This window comes from Schistocerca cancellata, chromosome 10 (genome assembly GCF_023864275.1).
Source record: "Schistocerca cancellata isolate TAMUIC-IGC-003103 chromosome 10, iqSchCanc2.1, whole genome shotgun sequence".
In the NCBI taxonomy this organism is placed as follows: Eukaryota; Metazoa; Arthropoda; class Insecta; order Orthoptera; family Acrididae; genus Schistocerca; species Schistocerca cancellata.
In genome coordinates this window covers 127,578,358-127,602,687 of record NC_064635.1, presented here as the reverse complement: position 1 = coordinate 127,602,687, position 24,330 = coordinate 127,578,358, and the positions used below count along the sequence as shown (strand labels likewise).

Sequence of the window (24,330 nt, the reverse complement as noted above, 5' to 3'; positions counted from 1 at the left end):
CTAACCTGGCGGGTCCTTGGCATGAGGTGTGTCAGCTGCTTGTGTTATGCAACCAACGAGACAGCAGTAGGTGAACGATGTGTTTCGAAGTAATACATTCAGGAGAAAAGGGTGAAACATTGATGTAAATGAGGACTATAAATTTAATTGCTACTTGTTTGAGTTGCATCTGTTTAAACTGTACTAGTGTCTGAAAAGCAAGTACACCATCGCAACCCGAGATATATTCGAAAAAGCAGTGAAATATTTCTCTGTTCGTGTTGTTACGCAATCGATCTACACCAGCAGGCTGCGTAAGTGGATCAGTGTTTTTAATTAAATCATGGAAGAAGGTACGTGAATCACCTCGGCGGACAATAATATTTTGGGTCAATATTCCCCCTCTCTTGCTCTGTCCGTTTCGAATCTAGCCACTGATGACGACCAACCAATAGCGGTAGGAGGCATTTCAACCAATAACCCTTCTCCAGCATAGTGTGGAATAGTGCCTTTCTATCCAATGACGATGACCGCTAATGGTATCCACGGGAGATGAGCTACCAACGCCCCTTCTTCTGTATTAACCTATGACTATGGCCCACCAATGGTAGCCATATGAATTTTAACCAATACTATCACTTCTCCAGCACGAACGCCAGAAAATTCCCCCTTTATAAGTGGACGCGATACTCATCTCTGACAGTGTTCTAGCAGTAGTGCACACCAAAAAATCCAGAGGAAGATCCCAACAGAGGGGTCGAAACGTCGAACATTTTAGAAGAAACATGACGCGGCCTAATAATCCAGAAAATTTTAACTTCAGTGACAACGGCCACGAAAGCCTGCAGACTTAAATTCGCCATTATCGGGATAGTAAAGAAGATCTGAAAAAAATGAGAAAGACTAAATGTGCAAGTAGAGAATTGAGTGCAAAATGGTGAAAACTAGACGATGTATTGAAATGGATTCAAGGACACCGTCAAAAGACATTGGAATCTACACAAAAATGATTCAAATACACGCTCGTAAACCGGCGGTATACTGCACCTTAGCATGCGGGCCAAAACCAAATATCTCAGAAAATGCCACAATAATATGAAGGGAAAATATAATCTTTCCATCGCTTTTTTTATTCAACTTTGAAAATCAGACACAAGACTCATTCATCGGAAGAATCTTAAGGAAATATAACTCATCCACGAAAGAAGTGGCTTATACAGCACTTGTTCGCCCGATTCTTGAGTACTGTTCATCCTTGTGGCATTCCTATTAGGTAGGACTGATAGAGGAGATATCAAACGAAGAGCGGCGCGTTTCGTCACAGGATCGTTTTAGCTGGCGAGAGAGCGTTACGGAGATGCTAAACAAACTCCACTGGAAGACATTACAAGAGGGAAGTTGTGCATGACGGAGAGATTTACTATTGAAATTTCGTCACAGCACTTTTCAGAAATAGTCAGACAACTTATTACTTCCCCCCACATACATCTCGTGTATTGACCACGAGGAGATAATTCAAGAAATTAGAGTCAATACAGAGGCTTTCCGACAATCATTCTTTCCACGCAGTATTCGTGAGTGGAATAGGGTTGGAGGGATCAGATACTGGTACCGAAAGTACCCTCCACCACAAAACATTGAGTGTCTTGAGTATGATGTAGATGTAGATGTAGATCGAAAGAAAACTAGTATGGAACCAAACCAAACAGAGAATATGGACGATACTCCTCCGACATTTGATGTTCCAAGTAACAGAACTATTGCCATGGAAGCTGCTAAAACTGTAACTATAAAAGCAAGTGGACATGAAAAAATGCTATACACTGTTGTCCTTTCATGTTGTGCTGACAGTACTAATCTTAATCAAATGATCATCTTCAAGACAGTGGCCAAACCTTTTGGAACACCGCCACGTCTTCTTGGTTCGATGGACAAGGCTGGTGTGAAATTTTGGATTAACAGAGTGTGGGAGAGAAGGAGACGTACTTAGTTGAGTTCCCTTCTTGTGCCAGAAGAGTTTAGTTCAAAATGTTCAAATGTGTGTGAAATCTTATGGGACTTGACTCCTAAGGTCATCAGTCCCTAAGCTTACACACTACTTAACCTAAATTATCCTAACGACAAACACACACACCCATGCCCGAGGGAGGATTCGAACATCCGCTGGGACCAGCCAGAACAGTTTAGTAGTCAACTGAAACATTCTGTGAAAGAGAAACAGGGAAATACAGAGCTTACTGTTATTTCGAAAGGACTTGTTCACAATTACTACCACTTGATGTCTTCATAAGTAAACCATTTAAATATCTGTGGGAAAGGAATGGAACAAATGGATGATGGTGAAACCCAACACGAAGTAACGACGAAGGGAGCTTTAAAGCGATCAGCAAGCATACTATTGTGTTGAGAGGCACCCACATGCCTTGCTCATACTGTGGCGTCAAGCAGTCAGGCCTGCAAGATGAGTGGTCTGCCAAGAGAGTGATTTATTATTATTTAGCGCAAAACATCAATGACTGATTATGAGCTCTAGTACTCACAATTAAGCTAGAAATTATTCTCATGTTTGGATATTACGCAACGGAAACGGATAACGCACATCTGACTATTAGTAATTTACACAGCTCTGATTGTTCACTATGCACTGGCAATACCACATTTTCTTTGTTACTCAACGGCTTTGATCAACACGTGGCCATCGCACTGAATGTGAATGGCGCACAGATTATACATTCTGGGTATCATGACTACACACTATTCGAAGAACAAGGCCACCAATCTTTTTCTTTTCACTATCTTTTTTTATTCCGATAAATTCTATTATTCTATTGTTACATTTTATACAATAATTACACATGAGAAACTCCGCCCAGTGGGCATGGCTTTACATTGGTGATTCTCTATCTTATGGTCTCTTAATTATCTAACGCTACAGTGCACTTTCTGGATAGGATGGTGGATCTTTTGGTATATCTCACACTTCCACTCTCACACCCATCGTCACGAAAATTTACTCCAGACCGAGAGGTACAAAAAGGAACATGCATAACCCACTGCCTCTGAACCTATCTTGCTACTCTCCCATGCAAACCACACATACTTAAATTACATGAAATACATCACACTGGCAACATACATCACAAAGAATAGCCACAACGTTAGAATCACTTCACTTTCAGCTTTCCCACTTCAATTAGTATTCATACCAGTTTCGCACGACATTGCCCCACTTCGTAACTTTTCATTCCTACTACGAACTCTGGAGGATATATGCACGTCTTCCTGTGCGATACAAACCATGTGGCGTTGCTGGATAGACGGCCGACTCACCTTGCTTTACTCTCAGCGTATTATACACTCCTGGAAATGGAAAAAAGAACACATTGACACCGGTGTGTCAGACCCACCATACTTGCTCCGGACACTGCGAGAGGGCTGTACAAGCAATGATCACACGCACGGCACAGCGGACACACCAGGAACCGCGGTGTTGGCCGTCGAATGGCGCTAGCTGCGCAGCATTTGTGCACCGCCGCCGTCAGTGTCAGCCAGTTTGCCGTGGCATACGGAGCTCCATCGCAGTCTTTAACACTGGTAGCATGCCGCGACAGCGTGGACGTGAACCGTATGTGCAGTTGACGGACTTTGAGCGAGGGCGTATAGTGGGCATGTGGGAGGCCGGGTGGACGTACCGCCGAATTGCTCAACACGTGGGGCGTGAGGTCTCCACAGTACATCGATGTTGTCGCCAGTGGTCGGCGGAAGGTGCACGTGCCCGTCGACCTGGGACCGGACCGCAGCGACGCACGGATGCACGCCAAGACCGTAGGATCCTACGCAGTGCCGTAGGGGACCGCACTGCCACTTCCCAGCAAATTAGGGACACTGTTGCTCCTGGGGTATCGGCGAGGACCATTCGCAACCGTCTCCATGAAGCTGGGCTACGGTCTCGCACACCGTTAGGCCGTCTTCCGCTCACGCCCCAACATCGTGCAGCCCGCCTCCAGTGGTGTCGCGACAGGCGTGAATGGAGGGACGAATGGAGACGTGTCGTCTTCAGCGATGAGAGTCGCTTCTGCCTTGGTGCCAATGATGGTCGTATGCGTGTTTAGCGCCGTGCAGGTGAGCGCCACAATCAGGACTGCATACGACCGAGGCACACAGGGCCAACACCCGGCATCATGGTGTGGGGAGCAATCTCCTACACTGGCCGTACACCGCTGGTGATCGTCAAGGGGACACTGAATAGTGCACGGTACATCCAAACCGTCATCGAACCCATCGTTCTACCATTCCTAGACCGGCAAGGGAACTTGCTGTTCCAACAGGACAATGCACGTCCGCATGTATCTTGTGCCACCCAACGTGCTCTAGAAGGTGTAAGTCAACTACCCTGGCCAGCAAGATCTCCGGATCTGTCCCCCATTGAGCATGTTTGGGACTGGATGAAGCGTCGTCTCACGCGGTCTGCACGTCCAGCACGAACGCTGGTCCATCTGAGGCGCCAGGTGGAAATGGCATGGCAAGCCGTTCCACAGGACTACATCGAGCATCTCTACGATCGTCTCCATGGGAGAATAGCAGCCTGCATTGCTGCGAAAGGTGGATATACACTGTACTAGTGCCGACATTGTGCATGCTCTGTTGCCTGTGTCTATGTGCCTGTGGTTCTGTCAGTGTGATCATGTGATGTATCTGACCCCAGGAATGTGTCAATAAAGTTTCCCTTTCCTGGGACAATGAATTCACGGTGTTCTTATTTCAATTTCCAGGAGTGTAGTTTGAATCAAGCATCACACAGAAACATAACACGCAAAGTGATATTAAGAACATATTCGTCACACACGCGAGTCCTCAACTGATACCATGGACGAGTACTTCTCTTTATCCTTTGCCTCATACACAGATTGAGACTCACACAGTACTCACCCCGTGGAAGTACTCATCCCTAATTTCAAGTCCTGCACAGGCCATTTCTTAAATATTACCAACTTATAGTACACACGCCAGTAATTCAGCTTAACTTTAGCACTCGGAAGTATTTCAACTTAGTAGTAGCACTCGCAAGTATTCCAACTTAGTACTAGCACTCGCAAGTATTTCAACTTATTGCTACAGGTGGTTTCACTGTGACCGTTGGTCACTTCCGAAGATTACTACGATCCCCTTAATATTACCTGCCTGTCGTTTAATTCTCCCCCCAAAAGTTCCTGAAATAGAGAAATAATTATTCCAAACTACTCTTAAGTATTTCACATGCATACCATTTTTTCCACTCTTTTGTCTTAGATCCAGCGCCAGAGTGCTGAAACATGGCTGTTCTTCAGGTCATGTCGCACCTCCGTCGCTGTGGGGGAGCACCTTGCTACCGTATTGGTCAGCCACATTTCAGGCGCTCAAAGCTCAGGTAAATTTCATCTTTTTGGTTCCACCAAAGGTGACCAAAGGACCGTCTCAAAGATGATCATATATTGCACATTCACTATCTGCGGTTAGCAGACGACCATACATTCATTCATTCATTTTGCAGTTCTCACCAAATTGGATGTAGGGATTTGTTTTGTGGGAGTGCACATGTGATCAATTAAATAAATAAACTGTCATTCTTTCTTACAGTGGTATCCGGCTTCGGTGTATTAAGTGGAATTGAGTTATTATTACAAAAAATATGTTGTTCTGACAAGAATACCAAAGAATGTTGTACCTATTTTCAATGTCGGGCGGTAAAAATAATGTTTCAAGAAGTGAGGCATGAGTAACGCTCTCGATGGCAGTGAAGACCGTCTTATACGTGAGGAGGAGGATGACGAAGAGAAAGGCGAAGAAGGGGAAGAAGAAGAAGAAGAAGAAGAAGAAAGTTGAGATGACGATTTTCAGGGAGGTTAAAGGTCAGCTAGGAGTTGTAAACTAAGATTTTTTTAGTCTGGCTCTGCAATCTAACAATAAAAATGGTACAAACGTTATTTTTACAAAAATTGCTTAAAAAATAAATTCGTAAAATAAGGCAGTGAAGCTGTTAAGCTTGTGGAACCGCATCGCAGGACGAAAGAACAGGACGGCGATCAGTGTGTGTCCCTCGTATAGAAAGTGTGCGGATGGTGCAGAAAGTTTACAGGGGGGCGAAACTTGTGTGGAAGACGCTCCTCGCCAGGGTCGGGCCCAGCGCTTAGTGACCGAAGACAGTGCTGCCGCAGTGGAAATGTTTGTGGAGGTAACAGCCCTGTTACTGCAAACCGAAGTATTCGCTATTTTGGATATTGGTATACGTTCAGCATTCAGTACCGCTCGTCATATGCTGCAATGCCAGTGAGGAACTCACGAGTCGTTTCCAGGTCAAAGGTAATGGATAGCTATACATAATCGTTGCAGGCCACAACCGGTTAAACCCTGTCTCTCTACCTGTCTACCCGATATTCAAAACCCTATTTCTTAGAAACGGGTAGAGACATCGCTCCTGTGAAACACGACTAGCACTTTATTCACATGGAGTGTTGACTGCTATTGACAAGGGATTTCACATCGATTCCGTATTTCTGGATTTCCGGAAGGCTTTTGACACTGTACCACACAAGCGGCTCGTACTGAAATTGCGTGCTTATGGAATATAGTCGCAGTTATGTGACTGGATTTGTGATTTCCTGTCAGAGAGGTCACAGTTCGTAGTAATTGACGGAAAGTCGTCGAGTAAAACAGTAGTTACTTCTGGCGTTCCCCAAGGTAGTGTTATAGCCCCTTTCCTGTTCCTTATCTACATAAACGATTTGGGAGACAATCTGAGCAGCCGTCATCGGTTGTTTGCAGATGACGTTGTCGTTTATCGACTACAGAAGATCAAAATAAACTGCAAAACGATTTAGGAAAGATATGTGAATGGTGCGAAAAGTGGCAGTTGACCCTAAATAACGAAAAGTGTGGGGTCACGCACGTGAGTGCTAAAAGGAACTAGTTAAACTTCGTTTACACGATAAATCGGTCTAATCTACAAGCCGTAAATTCAACTAAATACCTAGGTACTACAATTATGAACACCTTAAATTGGAAGGAACACACAGAAAATGTTGTGGGGAAGTCTAACCAAACACTGCGTTTTTTTTTGGAGGACACTTGGAAAATGTAACAGACCTACTAAGGAGACTGCCTACACTACGCTTGTCCGTCCTTTTTAGAATACTGCTGACCGGTGTGGAATCCTTACCAGATAGGACTGACGGAGTACATCGAAAAAGTTCAAACAAAGGCAGCGCGATTTTGTATTGTCGCGAAATATGGAAGAAAGTGTCACAGAAATAATACAGCATTTGGGCTGGACATCATTAAAAGAAAGGCGTTTTTCGTTGCGACTGAATCTTCTCACGAAATTCCAATCAGCTACTTTCTCCTCCGAATCAAAATATTTTGTTGACACCGACCTACATAGGGAGGAACGATCACCACGATAAAATAAGGGAAATCAGAGCTCGTACGGAAAGATATAGGTGTTCATTCTTTCTGCGCGCTATACGAGATTCGAATAAAAGGGAATTATGAAGGTGGTTCGATGAACCGTCTGCCAGGCACTTAAATGTGATTTGCAGAGTATCCATGTAGATGTAGACGCATAAAGGTGAAACTTATTTCACACTTTAAGGTCTAAGGTCACTGGGTGATGTAAAACAATCGAAGCTTCTAAGTCGGTGTAGTCAAAATATACGGTCATTTGTCGCGTATTTTGATACTCGGAAATTCATTCATAAAATCCTGCAGTGTACATTCCGTTGACCTAGGAATTTGTCAAGGAGCAGCGTTCCACAATAGGACAAAAGGAAAAAATCTGAGATTCGTTTGCATTTAAGCTCACGAAAGAAACATTTTTCATCAGAGTGTCTGTCTGTGCGTCCATTTATCAAGACATCTTTTCTCAACAACAGTTAGATGTATCATCTTCTAATTCATGTCACATACTAAGGTAGAATTTACCTTCTAATTCAACACAATCCAAAGATACGGCCATTTTGTCAGATGTTTTGATAGTCGCAAACTCACTCATCAGGAGCAAGATTTCACAGTACAACTAATGGGAAAATTCTGAAAATTGTTAATTTGTAATTATATGACACGAAAAAGAAGCTTCTATTAATTGTTATCAGATTTTTTATCTGTCCGTCCGTCTCATAAGATCCCTTTTTCTCAGGAACACAGAAATGTATCAAGTTTGAAATTCATGTCGCGTACTAAAGTATATGGTTCCTCGGTAGAACGTTAGCTTGTAAGTCAATGCAATCAAAAGATACGGTCTTATATGTCAAATATTTTGGTACTCGCAAACTCTAACATTAAAACCTATAGCGTACTTCTCCTTAAAGTGGAATCATGAATTTGGTCAGATGAAAGGTTTCACAACACAAGTAACGGAGAAATTTAGGAAATCGTTAGTTTGTAACTATACCACACGAAGAAAACTATTTCTTTTGTCATTTGTTATCCAACTTCAGACGCAAAATTAAGACATTCACCACAGTCATCGATTTCCTGGGATCGATATCTTTCGATCATCAGTGTCGGTAACAGGTAAAAATCTTCAAAATCCTCGATTCCTAGAATGGATGAACTGTCTACACACACAAATAAGTCTATACGGAGCCCTCGTTCGCCACTACCTCTTCTATATGAAGCTACATACACTACTGGCCATTAACATTGCTACACCGAGATGATACAGATGATAAACGGGTATTCATTGGACAAATATATTATACTAGAACTGACATGTGATTCCGTTTTCACACAATTTGGGTGCATAGACCCTGAGAAACCAGTACCCAGACCAACCACCTCTGGCCGTAATAGCGGCCTCGATACGCCTGGGCATTGAGTCAAACAGAGCTTGGATGGGGTATGCAGGTAGAGCTGCCCATGCAGCTTCAACACGATAGCACAGTTCATCAAGAGTAGTGGCTGGCGTATTGTGACGAGCCAGTTGCTCGGCCACCATTGACCAGACGTTTTCAACTGGTGAGAGATCTGTAGAATGCGCTGGCCAGGGCAGTAGTCGAACACTTTCTGTATCCAGAAAGGCCCGTACAGGATCTGCAACATGCGGTCGTGCATTATCCTTCTGAAATGCAGGGATTCGCAGGGATCGAATGAAGGGTAGAGCCACGGGTCGTAACACATCTGAAATGTAACGTTCACTGTTCAAAGTGCCGTCAATGCGAACAAGAGGTGACCGAGACGTGTAACCCATGGCACCCGATACCATGACGCCGGGTGATACGCCAGCATGGCGATGACGAATACACGCATCCAAAAAGCGTTCACCGCGATGTTGCCAAACACGCATGCGACCATGATGATGCTGTAAACAGAACCTGGATTCATCCGAAAAAAATTACGTTTTGCCATTCGCGCACCCAGGTCCGTCGTCGAGTACACCATCGCAGGCGCTCCTGTCTGTGATGCAGCGTCAAGTGTATCCGCAGCCATGGTCTCCGAGCAGATAGTCCATGCTGCTGCAAACGTCGTCGAACTGTTCGTGCAGATGGTTGTTGTCTTGCAAACGTCCCCATCTGTTGACTCAGGGATTGAGACGTGGCTGCACCACCTGGTATAGCCATGCTGATAAGATGCCTGTCATCTCGACTGCTAGTCATACGAGGCCGTTGGGATCCAGCACGGCATTCCGAATTACCCTCCTGAACCCACCGATTCCATATTCTGCTAACAGTCATTGTATCTCGACCAACGCGAGCAACAATGTCGCGATACGATAAACCGCAATCGCGATAGGCTACAATCTGACCTTTTATGAAAGTCGGAAACGTGATGGTACGCATTTCTCCCCCTTACACGAGGCATCACAACAACGTTTCACCAGGCAACGCCGGTCAGCTGCTGTTTGTGTATGAGAAAGCGGTTGGAAACTTCCCTCATATCAGCACGTTGTAGGTGTTTGCACCGGCGCCAACCTTGTGAGAATGCTCTGAAAAGCTAGTGATTTTCATATCACAGCATCTTCTTCCTGTCGGTTAAATTTCGCGTCTGTAGCACGTCATCTTCCTGGTGTAGCGATTTGAATGGCCAGTAGTGTAGTTTTTTTGGATGCAAAACGAGTAATTTTGGATTATAACGGGGTCCGTTCAAAAAATTCTGGAGCCTTGTCCACAAAAGTTTTTTACTCTGACCTTGGTCTCTTTTGAAATCTGTCCACCACAAAAGATACATCGCAACCAACGCCGTTTCCAGTCTGCGAATTTTCTTTCATCTCGTCTATCGTTGCAAATCTTCATTCTTTCAACGGAGTTTTCAACTTTGGAAATAAAAAACGTACTTAGTGGCCAGGTCTGGAGGGTACGCAGGATGGGGCTGCACAGCGATTTCGTATAAAAAAAAAAAAAAAAAAAAAAGCCGCCACACACCAACAGGGATGAATACGTGGGTGCAGTGTCGTGATGCAAGAGCCACGAATCGTCTCGCCACATTTCAGGCCGTTTTCTTCTCGCATTTCCTCGCAGGCGTCGCAAAACCTCGATTAACAGCTTGTCCTTTTAGCACGAATTCATTGTTAACTAATCCTTCAACGTCAAAGAGACTATCATCATGGCTTGGACATTAGACCTGCCATACGAGCTTGTTTTAGTCTCAACACCATGATCGTAGAGTCATGTCTCATTACTAGTTATGATTCCCTTAAGGAAGACTTCGTCCTCATTTCCGCGATCCTAAAGCTCTTCCCAGATCGCGAGGCGAAGGTTTTTCTTGTCTTGACTCATTAGACGAGGGATGAAATTGGTGGAAACACGATGCCTTACAAGATGCCCTGCCAAGATTTCATGAAATGATTCAACCGAAATTTTACGTTCTTCTGCAATCTCTCGGCCAGTCAGTCTTCGATTGGCACGCACAATTTCGTTGACATTCCTGACATGAGTGTCGTCGGCAGAAGTCGACGGACGTCCAAAACGAGGGTCGTCTTTATCTGGCCTCCGGCCATTTTTAAACTATGAATCGTTCGTAACAGCGAGTGCTGTTTGAGCACTCATCAGCGTAGGTTTCGTGTATCATTTGGTGTATCTCTGTAGAGGTGTTCTTGAGTTTTATGCAAAATTTTATGCACACGCGTTGCTCCTCTAACTGTGCCATCTCGAAATTCACAAGCAGTCCGACACAACGTTCTACTCAATAGAACACTGAACAATAACTAAGAGACATACAACAATCAAACTTTACACAGTAAACAGGCGTGTGCTGGGACGTCAGCTGCATTACGCTCTAACACACTATTGACGCGGAACTACCAGTGTTCCGAACTTTTTAGAACAGGCCTGGTACGCAGACAGGGGATTTACAATGACCAGTAATTCATACTCAGACCTGCTACGAAATCACCTTCGCCCTGCAGTCTACATCTACATCTACGTCTACATACGGGTATATTAGAGATACTACCCAAGACATCTGTACAAAACTTTATGGGATTTTCACAGTGGTTTCCTTTTCGTGATAGATCGCAACTTACTTTCCCTACAGCCCTCGTATCTGTACTTTTTTTGTATTGTCTCACTTGTGTAATAATAGTGAGACGCCTTGCTAAGCCCACAGAACAGGACAGGTAGTTTAAGTCGTGGAAAGGGACCAAAATAAGCGGCCGTCAGTTACACTCTAACATACAACCCTTTATTTGATCAAACATTACAAGAGCCAAGAAAAAAATTAAAAAAAGACACAACTTCAGTTTTGGAACCTAATTAGCGGCTGAATGCGGCGTACATTGTCATGCCCTAAGGGCAAGACCACTTTAATTTAAAAACGGCTGAAAGCGAATAACTTAAAACTCAACCAAAATCAGAAATTTAAAACAGTTCCTTAATTACGCTGAAGGCCCAAAGAATCTGACACCTGAAGAGCAAACACCTTAAATGCAAAATCGCTTAAGGGCCCAACACTTAACATTCAAGAGCATCAATTTTAAAAATGCCAAAAGCTTTACATAAAACAGTTCTTAAATTAGGCTGAAGGCCCCAACCGTGTGACGCTTTAAGGGCAAAACAACCTTAATCTACAAATCGGCTAGAAACCATACAACTACAAACAATAAGAACAAACAAGGAAAGACAGTACACCCAAGGACTCTCAGAAGTTCTGAAGGTCGGCCTGGAATTCAAAAACTAACGCTCGCTTAGGTGAGACAGGCAGTCGGCCCAACCATTGTCGATCTTACGACAACCTAACCAACAGTCAGTCTAGAGACCCACCGACAAGATAACCTCCACTTCACCCGCCCAGCACACGACAGGGAGTTCAATGGAACAACGTAGAAGCTATTGGCGCCAACAACCAATTATACCTTGAGCTGTCAAACTACACACCGTGCTGGACAGCGACAACATGATGAGGAAAATACACTGCCTGAATTTTCGTCAACAGCCGGGAGAGGTAACCGGAACGTTAACGGCCACAGGACAGAAGATTCCGCTCTTGCACATCAATTCAAATAACCAAGTACAGTTAAACTCCACCGCAGGGTGGCTAAAATTTGCCAGCATGAAAACACCTGTTGTTGCTCACGAGAATATCCCAATAGCTGACAACGAAGTCCAAACGACACAATGTGAACAGTCGTGACTTGCTGGTAGATTAAGTCAAAACTCAACTTTCATGTCCAGGATCGCTGAGCCACGAACCTCGTAGCAATGGGAACAGCATCCTACACTCCGAAACTGCATAGAGACCGCCAGCGGGCCCGACCAAACTATGTGCCGCGTAGATTTCCTCGCTGCTCCACGCCAACCGACCAGCTGCCCACACACAACCCAGCTGGAAACTATAAGCGCCAGGCCAAAGATAGTCCAAGGTGCGGGTATCGATACACACCGCTGCTGCCACCCGCGCAAAGAGAGGATGACAGCATAATAGTGATAACAGCGGGAGACTAAACACAGAATAGCAACCAAGGTTTAATCCATGACGTAGCATCAGCCAGCCGCGGCTCAAATACACTGCCTGACAAAAAAAGTGAAATACGCAGAAACGAAATGAACCTTCGTGGTTTGAGACAGCATATGACAATATTTCAGTGATTGTAAAATGGTGACAAATTTAGAAAGAGCTTGACAGTATGAGCCCACTTGTCACTATGACTGTTCCGTCTCTGTCCTGGAAGCAAGCAGTGATTCGGTCAGGAAGGGTGTTATCAGTCCATTGTATTCTCTCCTGAGACAATCTAGCACACAGCTGTTGCAACAGGTCCTTGGTACCCTAGATTATGGCAATGGAATTAAGCTGACGTCCGAGCTGGTCCGAAAAGTGTTCTATCGGGAATACCTCAGCATCACCCAGATTGTTCATAGAGATACATGTCGTGTGTGGACGAGCATTATCCTTTTGGATATACTGTCATATAAGAAATGGTTCAAATGGCTCTGAGCACTATGGGCCTTAACATCTGAGGTCATCAGTCCCCTAGAACTTAGAACTAGTTAAACCTAACTAACCTAAGGACATCACACACGTCCATGCCCGAGGCAGGATTTGAACCTGCGACCGTAGCGGTAGGGCGGTAACAGACTGAAGTGCCTAGAACCGCTCGGCCACAACGGCCGGCTGTCACATGTCAAATTGACTCAATATTTATAGATTTCTAGAAGGTTTTTGACACCGTTCGCCACAAGCGTCTTCTAACCAAACTGCGTGCCTACAGAGTATCGCCTCAGTTGTGCGACTGGATTCTTGATTTCCTGTCGGAAAGGTCACAATTCGTAGTAATAGACGGAAAGTCATCGAGTAAAACATAAGTAATATCGGGCGTTCCACAAGGAACTGTTATAGGTCCTCTGTTGTTCCTGATCTATATTAAAGACATAGGAGACAATCTGAGTAGCCATCTTAGATTGTTTGCAGATGATGCTGTCATTTACCGTCTTGCAAAGTCATCAGATGATCAAACAACTTGCAAAATGAGTTAGATATCTGTATGATGCGAAAAGTGGCAATTGACCCTGAATAAAGAAAAGTGCGAAGTTATTCACATGAGTACTAAAAGAAATCAGCTAAATTTCGATTACGCGATAAGTCACATATATCTGACGGCTATAAATTCAACTAAATACTTAGGGACTAGAATTACAAATAACTTAAATTGGAACAATCACATAGATAATATTGTGGGTAGAGCACACGAAAGACTGCGATTCATTGGCAGAACACTTACAAGGGAACCTCCTCATCGCTCCCCCCTCAGATTTAGTTATAAGTTGGCACAGTGGATAGGCCTTGAAAAACTGAACACAGATCAATCGAGAAAACAGGAAGAAGTTGTGTGGAACTACGAAAAAAATAAGCAAAATATACAAACTGAGTAGTCCATGCGCAAGATAAGCAACACAAGGATAGTGTGAGCTCAGAAGCGCCGTGGTCCCGTGGTTAGCGTGAACAGCTGCGGAACGAGAGGTTCTTAGTTCAAGTTTTCCCTCGAGCGAAAAGTTTAATTTTTTATTTTCAGACAATTATCAAAATTCAGGCACTCACACGTAATCAACTTCGCTCTCCAAAATTCCAGGACATGTTCAGATTTGCTTGGACATACGTAGGATTTGACGGTCTACACACGGAAAAATTTGAAAAAGTTAAAAACATATGTTTTGACAGAGCACAGGGAAAACTGTGCGACTGTGAAACTGTTGCATTCATTTGTTGCACTCTATGTCACAAACTCTTATGTTTTCATCACTTTTTTGGGAGTTGTTATCACATCCTCAAGAAAACCTAAATCGGACAAGGTAGAAGAATTTTTTTACCCATTCGCCAAGTGTACAAGCTAGGTGGGTCGACAACATATTCCTGTCGTGTGACGCACATGCCGTCACCAATGTCGTATAGAATATATCAGACGTGTTTTCCTGTGGAGGAATCGGTTGATCTATGACCTTGCGATCAAATGTTTTCGGTTCCCATTGGAGAGACACGTCCTTTCGTCTACTAATCGCACGGTTTTGCGGTGTGGTCGCAGAACGCAGACACTAAACTTATTACAGTGAACAGAGACGTCAATGAACAAACAAACAGATCACAACTTTGCGAAAATAAAGAAAGTAAACTTTTCAATCGAGGGAAGACTTAAATCAAAGACCTCTCGTTTCGCAGCTGCTCATGCTAACCACGGGACCACGGCGCTCCTGAGCTCGCAGTATCCTTGATGTTGCCTATCTTGCGCATGTACTACTCAGTTTGTATATTTTGCTTATATTTTTCATAGTTCCACACAACTTCTTCCTGTTTTCTCGATTTGTGTACAGTTTTTCAAGGCCTATCCACTGTGCCAACTTATAACTAAATCTGAGGGGGGTGCGATGGGGAGGTTCCCTTGTTAGAAGGTGCAACAGGTGTACCAAAGAGACTGCTTACACTACGCTTGTCCGCCCTATTCTGGAATACTGCTGTGCGGTGTGGGATCCGCATCTGTTGGGACTGACGGTTGACATGGAAAAAGTACAAAGAAGGTCAGCTCGTTTTGTATTGTAACGAAATAGGGGAGATAGTGTCACAGACATGATACGTGAATTGGAGGGGCAATCATTAAAACAAAGGCGTTTTTCGTTGCGACGGGATCTTCTCATGAAATTTCAGTCACCAATTTTCTCCTCCGATTGCAAAAACATTCTGTTGGCACCCACCTACATAGGGAGAAATGATCATCACGATAAAATAAGAGAAATCAGAGGTCACACAGAAAAATTTAAGTGCTCGTTTTTCCCGCGTGCCGTTCGAGAGTGGAACGGTAGAGAGACAGCATGAAGGTGGTTCATTGAACCCTCTACCAGGCACTTTATTGTGAGTAGCAGAGTAATCACGTAGATGTAGACGTAGAGAGAGTTTATATTTATCATGTAGCGTACATCGCTATCCTTATACACTTTGTATACAATTTAGTTATAAATCGACATCTATACATTGAATGTAATCGACAGCCTCCTCTGCTACAGCTAGGAAGTCGATAAAGGTTCCTTTGTTAGATCGAACTGGGCACTATTTCACTATGTGCTGGATTGTTCGCTTCTCAGCACCGCAGTCAAAATTTGGAGTTGGTATCTTTCTCCATTTCCAAAGGGTGTTAGCACTTCTTCCGTGACCAGCGCGTATGTGGTTCAAAGTTGTCCACACTTTGCATGACTGGTTCAAACTTGGCGGTTTCTCGTTTACCACCAAGCTTTGGCATTTTGGTGGGCAGTGTTCTTGCCATATTCTTTTTTTTTTCCCAGACAGTGTGGATGTCAAAGTTGGAGGTCGTCGTCTCTTTAGCAGTGAGCAATGGTGGTCTTTTGCACTCCAGGTCAGCTGTATCATTATGTGTGGACAGATCAGTGTTATTGATTACCTTGTTGCATTCTCTGAGGAGAGCCTTTATCCGCCGTATCTCTGGTGGAGATATATGGCTCAGCATTGACAGCCATACAGTAGGGTAGATTTTATTGTACCGCTGATGATGCGCGTGGTGTCGTTTAATACCACATCAGTCGTGTCTGTGTACGGGCTATTAATCCATACCGGAGCGTCCGCCCCCGGTAGCTGAGTGGTCAGCGCGACGGACTGTCAATCCTAAGGGCCCGGGTTCGATTCCCGGCTGGGTCGGAGATTTTCTCCGCTCAGGGATTGGGTGTTGTGTTGTCCTAATCATCATCATTTCATCCCCATCGACGCGCAAGTCGCCGAAGTGGCGTCAAATCGAAAGACCTGCACCAGGTGAACGGTCTACCTGACGGGAGGCCCTAGTCACACGATATTTCATTTCATTTCATACTGGAGCGCAGTATTCTGCCACTGAGTAGACAATCCCAGTTGCTGAAGTGAGGAGTGTGCTTGCTGTGGAGTCCCAAGTAGTGTCGCACAACATCAGGGAACCTCCACCTTGGTGCAGTCGCTGAACAGTGTATCTAAGGCGTTCAGCCTGAGCGGATTGCCTCCAAACACGTTTCCAACGATTGTCATATGCGACACTCATCGGTGAAGAGAAGGTAATGCCAAGCCTGAGCGGTCCATTCGGCATGTTGTTGGGCCCATCTGTGCCGCTCTGCATGATGTTGTGGTTGCAAAGATGTACCTCACCATGGACGTCGGGAGTGAAGTTGCGCACCATGCATCCTATTGCGCAGAGTTTGATTCGTAACACGGCGTTCTGTGGCTGCACGGAAAGCATTATTCAACATGGTGACGTTGCCGTGAGGGTTCCTCCGAGCCATAATCCGTAGGTAGCGGTCATTCACTGCAGAAGTAGCCCTCGGTCGGCTTGATCGAGGCATGTCATCGACAGTTCCTGTCTCTCTGTATCTCCTCCACGTCCGAACAACATCGCTTTGGTTTACCCCGAGACACCTGGACACTTTTCTTGTTGAGTGTCCTTTCCTGGTGCAAAGTAACAATGCGGACGCGATCGGATCGCGGTATTGATAGTCTAGCCATGGTTGAACTACAGATAATACGAGCCGTGTACCTTCTTCCCTGTGTAATGACTGGAACTGATCGGCTGTCAGAACCCGTCCGTCTAATAGGAGCTGCTCATGCATGGATTTTTAGACAACATGGTTGTGGAGAGAAGCAGCGATTAGTATATTTAATCAATAATTCAAGAACTGTCATAATCGCATTTATTATTGTTATAATACTGCCAACCGGTTTCAACCCGACGTAGGAGTCATCTTCTGGGCGTTTACACCATTGGTCGGCTGCTGGTGGTGTCACTCCTAGTTTCCTGCCGTTATGTAGATAGGAGTGGCACCACCAGCAGCCGACCAGTGGTGTAAACGCCCAGAAGATGACCCCTACGTCGGGTTGAAACCGGTTGGCAGTATTATAACAATAATAAATGCGATTAAGACAGTTCTTGAATTATTGCTCATGCATGGTTGTTTACATCTTTGGGCAGGTTTAGTGACATCTCCGGACAGTCAAAGGGACTGTGTCTGTGATACAATATCCACAGTCAACGTCTGTCTTCAGGAGTTCTGGGAACCAGGGTGATGGAAAACTTTTTTCTATGTGTGTAGATAGCGCTGTAAGCCTCTTAATGTAAACTGGGTCGGCAACAAATGACAGATGTATCACAACACGACGGCTATGGATTGAGCTGCACAATACCACCATCCGTATTGTCGAATTTGCATGGCTGCAAAAGCCAGGCAGTCAACAGTTGTACCACTGTTAATGAGGTAATCCCATCCCCCACGACAGGGTCGTACACCATCAGACGGTAAAAATCAGTGTTGAATTGTACTGAGGCCGAATCCTGTATAAAAAGTAGGATGACAGTGGTTTTTATTGACATGGGCCAAAACCAGAAAAGAAGCATTTGCCATGAGGCCCAAAACCGCACCTGTCGTGAGACTGGCGCAAGATATATTCAACATGCTGGCCAGTGTTTTCTGTCACACGTTGAAATCGAGAAACTGCATGTTCCACAAAATATTGGGTTTCATTGTCCATTTCCACGCGAGCAAGATATTCCAGGGCGGACGTATGTCTTGCTGGCTGATCAGGAGAGAGCAATTCCTCGACGTGGGTCGTTTTGTATGGATGGCAATGAACGATGATGTGTAGGACTTTATGCACTGTGCAAGCAGACTCGTCCAGTTTTCTGGCTATTCCCCACGCACTGCGTGTTTGCACACAACTGCTCGTCACCTTCTGCAATGCTGTGGCCACATTTTCGACAGACGTAGGATGAACTGCTTTCCTCCCTCTGCCACATTGCTTCTCAAAGGAACTTGCCTTTTCGAGCAAAGCTTTCATGGAACCAATGCGTTTTTTTTTTTCACTCTTGAGTGTCCGTAATTTGTGCAGGTCTATTGGGGTTCTTGTAAAAGAACTTTAACAGTAACACTCCATCCTTCAGGGTGCCAGTGACATTGGGGGTCTCGAACTGGGCAACACCCGTGTACGACGCATCTGTTGGTGTGCATATTCTGACGCTTGTACGCCCCCGATAGCTGAGTGGTCAGCGCGACAGGCTGTCAATCCTAAGGGCGCGGGTTCGATTCCCGTCTGGGTCGGAGATTTTCTCCGCTCAGGGTCTGGGTGTTGTGTTGTCCTAATCATCATCATTTTCATCCCCATCGACGCGCAAGTCGCCGAAGTGGCGTCAAATCCAAAGACTTGCACCAGGCGAGCGGTCTACCCGACGGGAGGCCCTAGTCACATGACATTTTTTCTGACGCTTACAGTGCCACCTATTGATCCAATTATCATTAGATTTTCCCATGACGTTTTACCTTGCGTCAATAATATGCCGCTCAAATTTGACATCTGAGCAGAAATTTTCTTTCTACAGTGTTTCGAAACTGGAACTTTATTTACGCATACGTTGCATGTAAAAAGTCTATTAGGGATAATAACAGCATTAATATACTCTTGTGCTCTTTCTACTTATCACAGATAATTGTAACCATAGTCATTTACAAACGTGGCGACGATGTTACGTGTAGCCGGCCGTGGTGGCCAAGCGGTTCTAGGTGCTACAGTCTCGAACCGCGCGACCGTTACGGTCGCAGGTTCGAATCCTGCCTCGGGCATGGATGTGTGTGATGTCCTGCGGTTAGTTAGGTTTAAGTAGTTCTAAGTTATAGGGGACTGATGACCTCAGAAGTTAAGTCCCATAGTGCTCAGAGCCATTTGAACCATTTGAAGTCCTCTCCTGAAACGTAGGGTCATAGATTCATGAGGTTATCTCCATACCCGTATATGTCCATCCGCTCGATACAATTTGAAACGACACTCGTCGGACCATGCAGTACGTTTCCAGTCATCAACAGTCCGATGTCGGCGTTGACGGGCCTAGGCGAGGAGTTAAGCTTTGTGCTGTGCAGCCATCCAGGGTACACGAGTGGGTTACGAAAGCCCATATGAATGAGGTATCGTTGAATGGTTTGCACGCTGGCACTTGTTGATGGACCAGCATCGAAATCTGCAGCAATTTGCGTACAGGTTGTACTTCTGCCACGTTGAACGATTTTCTCTGTCGTCATTGGTCCCGTTCTCACAGGACCTTTTTCCTACCGCAACGATGTCGGGGATTTGATATTTTACCGTAATCCTGATATTACGGCACACTCGTGAAAAAGTCGTACCGGAAAACCCCAACTTTATCGCTACCTCGGAGATGCTGTGTCCCATCGCTCATGCGCCGACAATAACACCAAGTCGAAACACATTAAAATCTTGATAACCTGCCATTGTAGCAGCAACAACTGATCTAACAACTGCGCCAGACACTTGTTGTCTTATACAGGGTGTTACAAAAAGGAACGGCCAAACGTTCAGGAAACATTCCTCACACACAAATAAAGAAAAGATGTTATGTCGACATGTGTTCGGAAACGCTTAATTTCCATGTTAGAGCTCATTTTAGTTTCGTCAGTACGTACTGTACTTCCTCGATTCACCGCCAGTTGGCCCAATTGAAGGAAGGTAATGTTGACTTCGGTGCTTGTGTTGACATGCGACTCATTGCTCTACAGTACTAGCATCAGGCACATCAGTAGCATCAACAGGTTAGTGTTCATCACGAACATGGTTTTGCAAGCAGTGCAATGTTTACAAATACGGAGTTGGCAGATGCCCATTTGATGTATGGATTAGCACGGGACAATAGCCGTGGCGCGGTTCGTTTGTATCGAGACAGATTTCGAGAACGAAGGTGTCCCGACAGGAAGACGTGCGAAGCAATTGATCGGCGCCTTAGGGAGCACGGAACATTCCAGCCTATGACTCGCGACTGGGGAAGACCTAGAACGACGAGGACACCTGCAATGGACGAGGCAATTCTTCGTTCAGTTGATGATAACCCTAATGTCAGCGTCAGAGAAGTTGCTGCTGTACAAGGTAACGTTGACCACGTCACTGTATGGAGAGTGCTACGGGAGAACCAGTTGTTTCCGTACCATGTACAGCGTGTGCAGGCGCTATCAGCAGCTGATTGGCCTCCACGGGTACACTTCTGCGAATGGTTCATCCAACAATGTGTCAATCCTCATTCCAGTGCAAATGTTCTCTTTACGGATGAGGCTTCATTCCAACGTGATCACATTGTAAATTTTCACAATCAACATGTGTGGGCTGATGAGAATCCGCACGCAATTGTGCAATCACGTCATCAACACAGATTTTCTGTGAACGTTTGGGCAGGCATTGTTGGTGATGTCTTGATTGGGCCCCATGTTCTTCCACCTACGCTCAATGGAGCACGTTATCATAATTTCATACGGGATACTCTACCTGTGCTGCTAGAACATGTGCCTCTACAAGTACGACACAACATGTGGCACATGCACAATGGAGCTCCTGCACATTTCAGTCGAAGTGTTCGTACGCTTCTCAACAACAGAGTCGGTGACCGATAGATTGGTAGAGGCGGAACAATTCCATGGCCTCCACGCTCTCCTGACCTCAACCCTCTTGACTTTCATTTATGGGGGCATTTGAAAGGTCTTGTCTACCCCCGGTACCAAATGTAGAGACTCTTTGTGCTCGTATTGTGGACGGCTGTGATACAATAGGCCATTCTCCAGGGCTGCATCAGAGCATCAGGGATTCCATGCGACGGAGGGTGGATGCATGTATCCTCGCTAACGGAGGACATTTTGAACATTTCCTGTAACAAAGTGTTTGAAGTCACGCTGGTACGTTCTGTTGCTGTGTGTTTCCATTCGATGATTAATGTTATTGGAAGAGAAGTAATAAAATGAGCTCTAACATGGAAAGTAAGCGTTTCCGGAGACATGTCCACATAACATATTTTCTTTCTTTGTGTGTGAGGAATGTTTCCTGAAAGTTTCGCCGTACCTTTTTGTAACATCCTGTATAGGCATTGCCGACCGCAGCGTTGTATTCTACCTGTTTACATATCTCTGTACTTGTATACCCATGGTCCTTCAGTTTACTTTTATTAGCTGCGTATGTTGTCTGTTGATCTTAGCAAAGATTTTCTGCATAGGCCTCCACAGATAGGGACCAACAGGGGGGCAGTTACATCGAATAGAACAATTACAGAATTACAGAATTCTCATACTCTTTTCGAAATGATTTCCCATGACTCTGCTAAACCTCTCGTTTAGCCAGTTGGAGCGCGACGTGGCTGAACGCAGTGAAGCTTCTCGGAGATGACCAACTCATTTATACAAAATATAGCAATTTAGAGCCTCGCCCCCCCCCCCCCCCCCCCGCAAACTACGGGATAAATTATTTCTGCGGAAGTCCCAGAGTATGGTCGTACGCACGGGAAGCTCGTTTAGTTTATTCGGGGCGAGTGGCTGTGACGTCACGCTGAGCGAGTCGCAGCGACAGGAAGGGGCGATATCGGGGCCGGAAGCGGCCGGGGTGATGTCGGGTATCTGGCAGTGCCAGACGAGCGGGCGAGCCGTCCAGTCTGCAGACATGAGGCGCGGTCTGTTCGTCGCCACTCTGGCCCACGTCGCAGGTGAGTGCTGCGTTTCCAACTGCCGTGCTCATCTTCAGGAGTACCAATAACTAAACACTTTTGTAAGGTGATGCACAACTACAGCTTTTTTCGCGAAAGACACACACTGTCAGCTACTGTCATAAACATTATTATATTGCTGCTGGTTCTGGGCTTGTCTTGACACTGGTCAAAAAATTCGTAATACCGTGTTGCATCCTTGTGCGTTACATGTAACTGCCTTAACATTACATTAAGTAGACAAGAGTTATTATTGACATGTAATAACAACACCCGACAGTACATTTATTTTATTAGCTAATGCAGCTATAAATGAAAATAAAAAAATGGCATTTTTTCACTATGCCGTCCACCGAGCCATTTCTATACCACTTTCAACAGAAAAGTTTAATGAGGAGATTAATTTACTTAAAACCATAGCAATCAATAATGAATATACGCCTAACATAGTGGACGATATCCTAAAAAAGAAAACTGCAAGAACTACCACGCTCAACACCTCATGCGCTGAAATTAACCCAAAAAAAAAAGTTTTTCTATTCCTTCCATAGGGCCCATTTCCTATCAGATTCAGCGCATGATTCGCAACAAATAGAACTGCAATGTTGCCTTCTCCACTAATAATAATCTAAAGAGAAACTTCATTCATAATTTGAAATCCATTCGTTCCCCTACAGAAAGTTCTGGCGTTTATAATATCATCTGCGATACCTGCTCCTCCTATTATATAGGGCAAACTGGACGTGCTTTCACCATCAGATATAAAGAACATCTTTTCAGAAAGAACGGCACCAGTCCCCTAAATTCATCCCTCGCCGATCATCTCTTAATTACTGGACACGTGCCTAAAGCCATAGGCGATAACAATATTCTCCATACCGAAAAGAAGGGGCGTAGGTTAAATGTTTTAGAGGAATTGGAGATTTTCAAACATCTCTGTCGTCATGACGGCCTCATTCACAACGAACAGCTGCAGCTGCGAAATAAAAACTTTTTCGACTGTATAAAGCCATTGCTTGATCTTTGATTCAGATTTCCTCATGCAGTTTACCGAAATGTTTTTTTCCTGTTACATCTTTGCTGTTTTCTTGAATGTCATAACTGACTTTTTCTTGCGTTACAGAATGTATCTCTGTTTAAAGTAGATAAATATGTAACTTCATCCTATTATTATTAGTGCTTACGTTATGCCTGAATCAGGTGCATCACCATTTCATGTGTCTAATTTTGAATGTACAGTAGCCTAGTTGTTTCTCCGGCTACTAGATGGCGCTCGTAGCAACACCATGTTTACTTGTCCACACTTTCTAACGTGGGCAGTCTTGTTGCAACCCTTGTTCACTCATGTACGAGCAGCCCTTAGCGGCTCGCCATCTTACTTACAACTATTCATGACGTCGCCTTTCCGGCTTAGATCTTTTTTTAATATGTGACTTGTAAGTACTGCATCTTACTCCAGTCAGTACAAACTTTAATTTTATTAATGTATTATATACCTAATATGTTTTAGAACATTCTGAAGACGACGCTCATAGTAGCGTCGAAACCTGGTCAATTTTGACTTAATATTTGTGACCGAGGGCTTATTTGTTCTAATATAAAAAAAAGACTGCCTCCCGATTTTCTCTGTGTCCCTGAGACAAGAGAGAGAAGTAAATTGTTTAACGTTATTACCTTTCTACAAATGTAATTTTGAGTGAGGTTAATTTTAAGGCGACGCGTATGAAAATCCAAGTGTTGTTTACTAGTGTATGCAGTAGGGGATAAAAATCGTGGGACAAAACATTCATCTACATCTATATGGATACTCTGCAAACCATACTTAAGTGCCTGGCAGAGGGTTCATCCAACCATCTTCACAATAAATTTCTATTATTACAATCTCGAACAGCGCGCGGGAAAAGGGAACACGT

General features: G+C 44.6%; 1 protein-coding gene across 1 annotated transcript in view; it reads left to right on the top strand.

Moving 5' to 3' along the window:
* The first annotated feature begins 22,303 nt into the window (after positions 1-22,303).
* LOC126106418 (uncharacterized) overlaps positions 22,304-24,330 on the top strand; it is a 61,959-nt gene continuing 59,932 nt past the window's right edge. Inside the window, exon 1 of the mRNA XM_049912694.1 lies at positions 22,304-22,417. Within this exon, the coding sequence (XP_049768651.1) occupies positions 22,321-22,417 (97 nt within the window). The 5' untranslated portion in view covers positions 22,304-22,320. The remainder of the gene's footprint in view (positions 22,418-24,330) is intronic.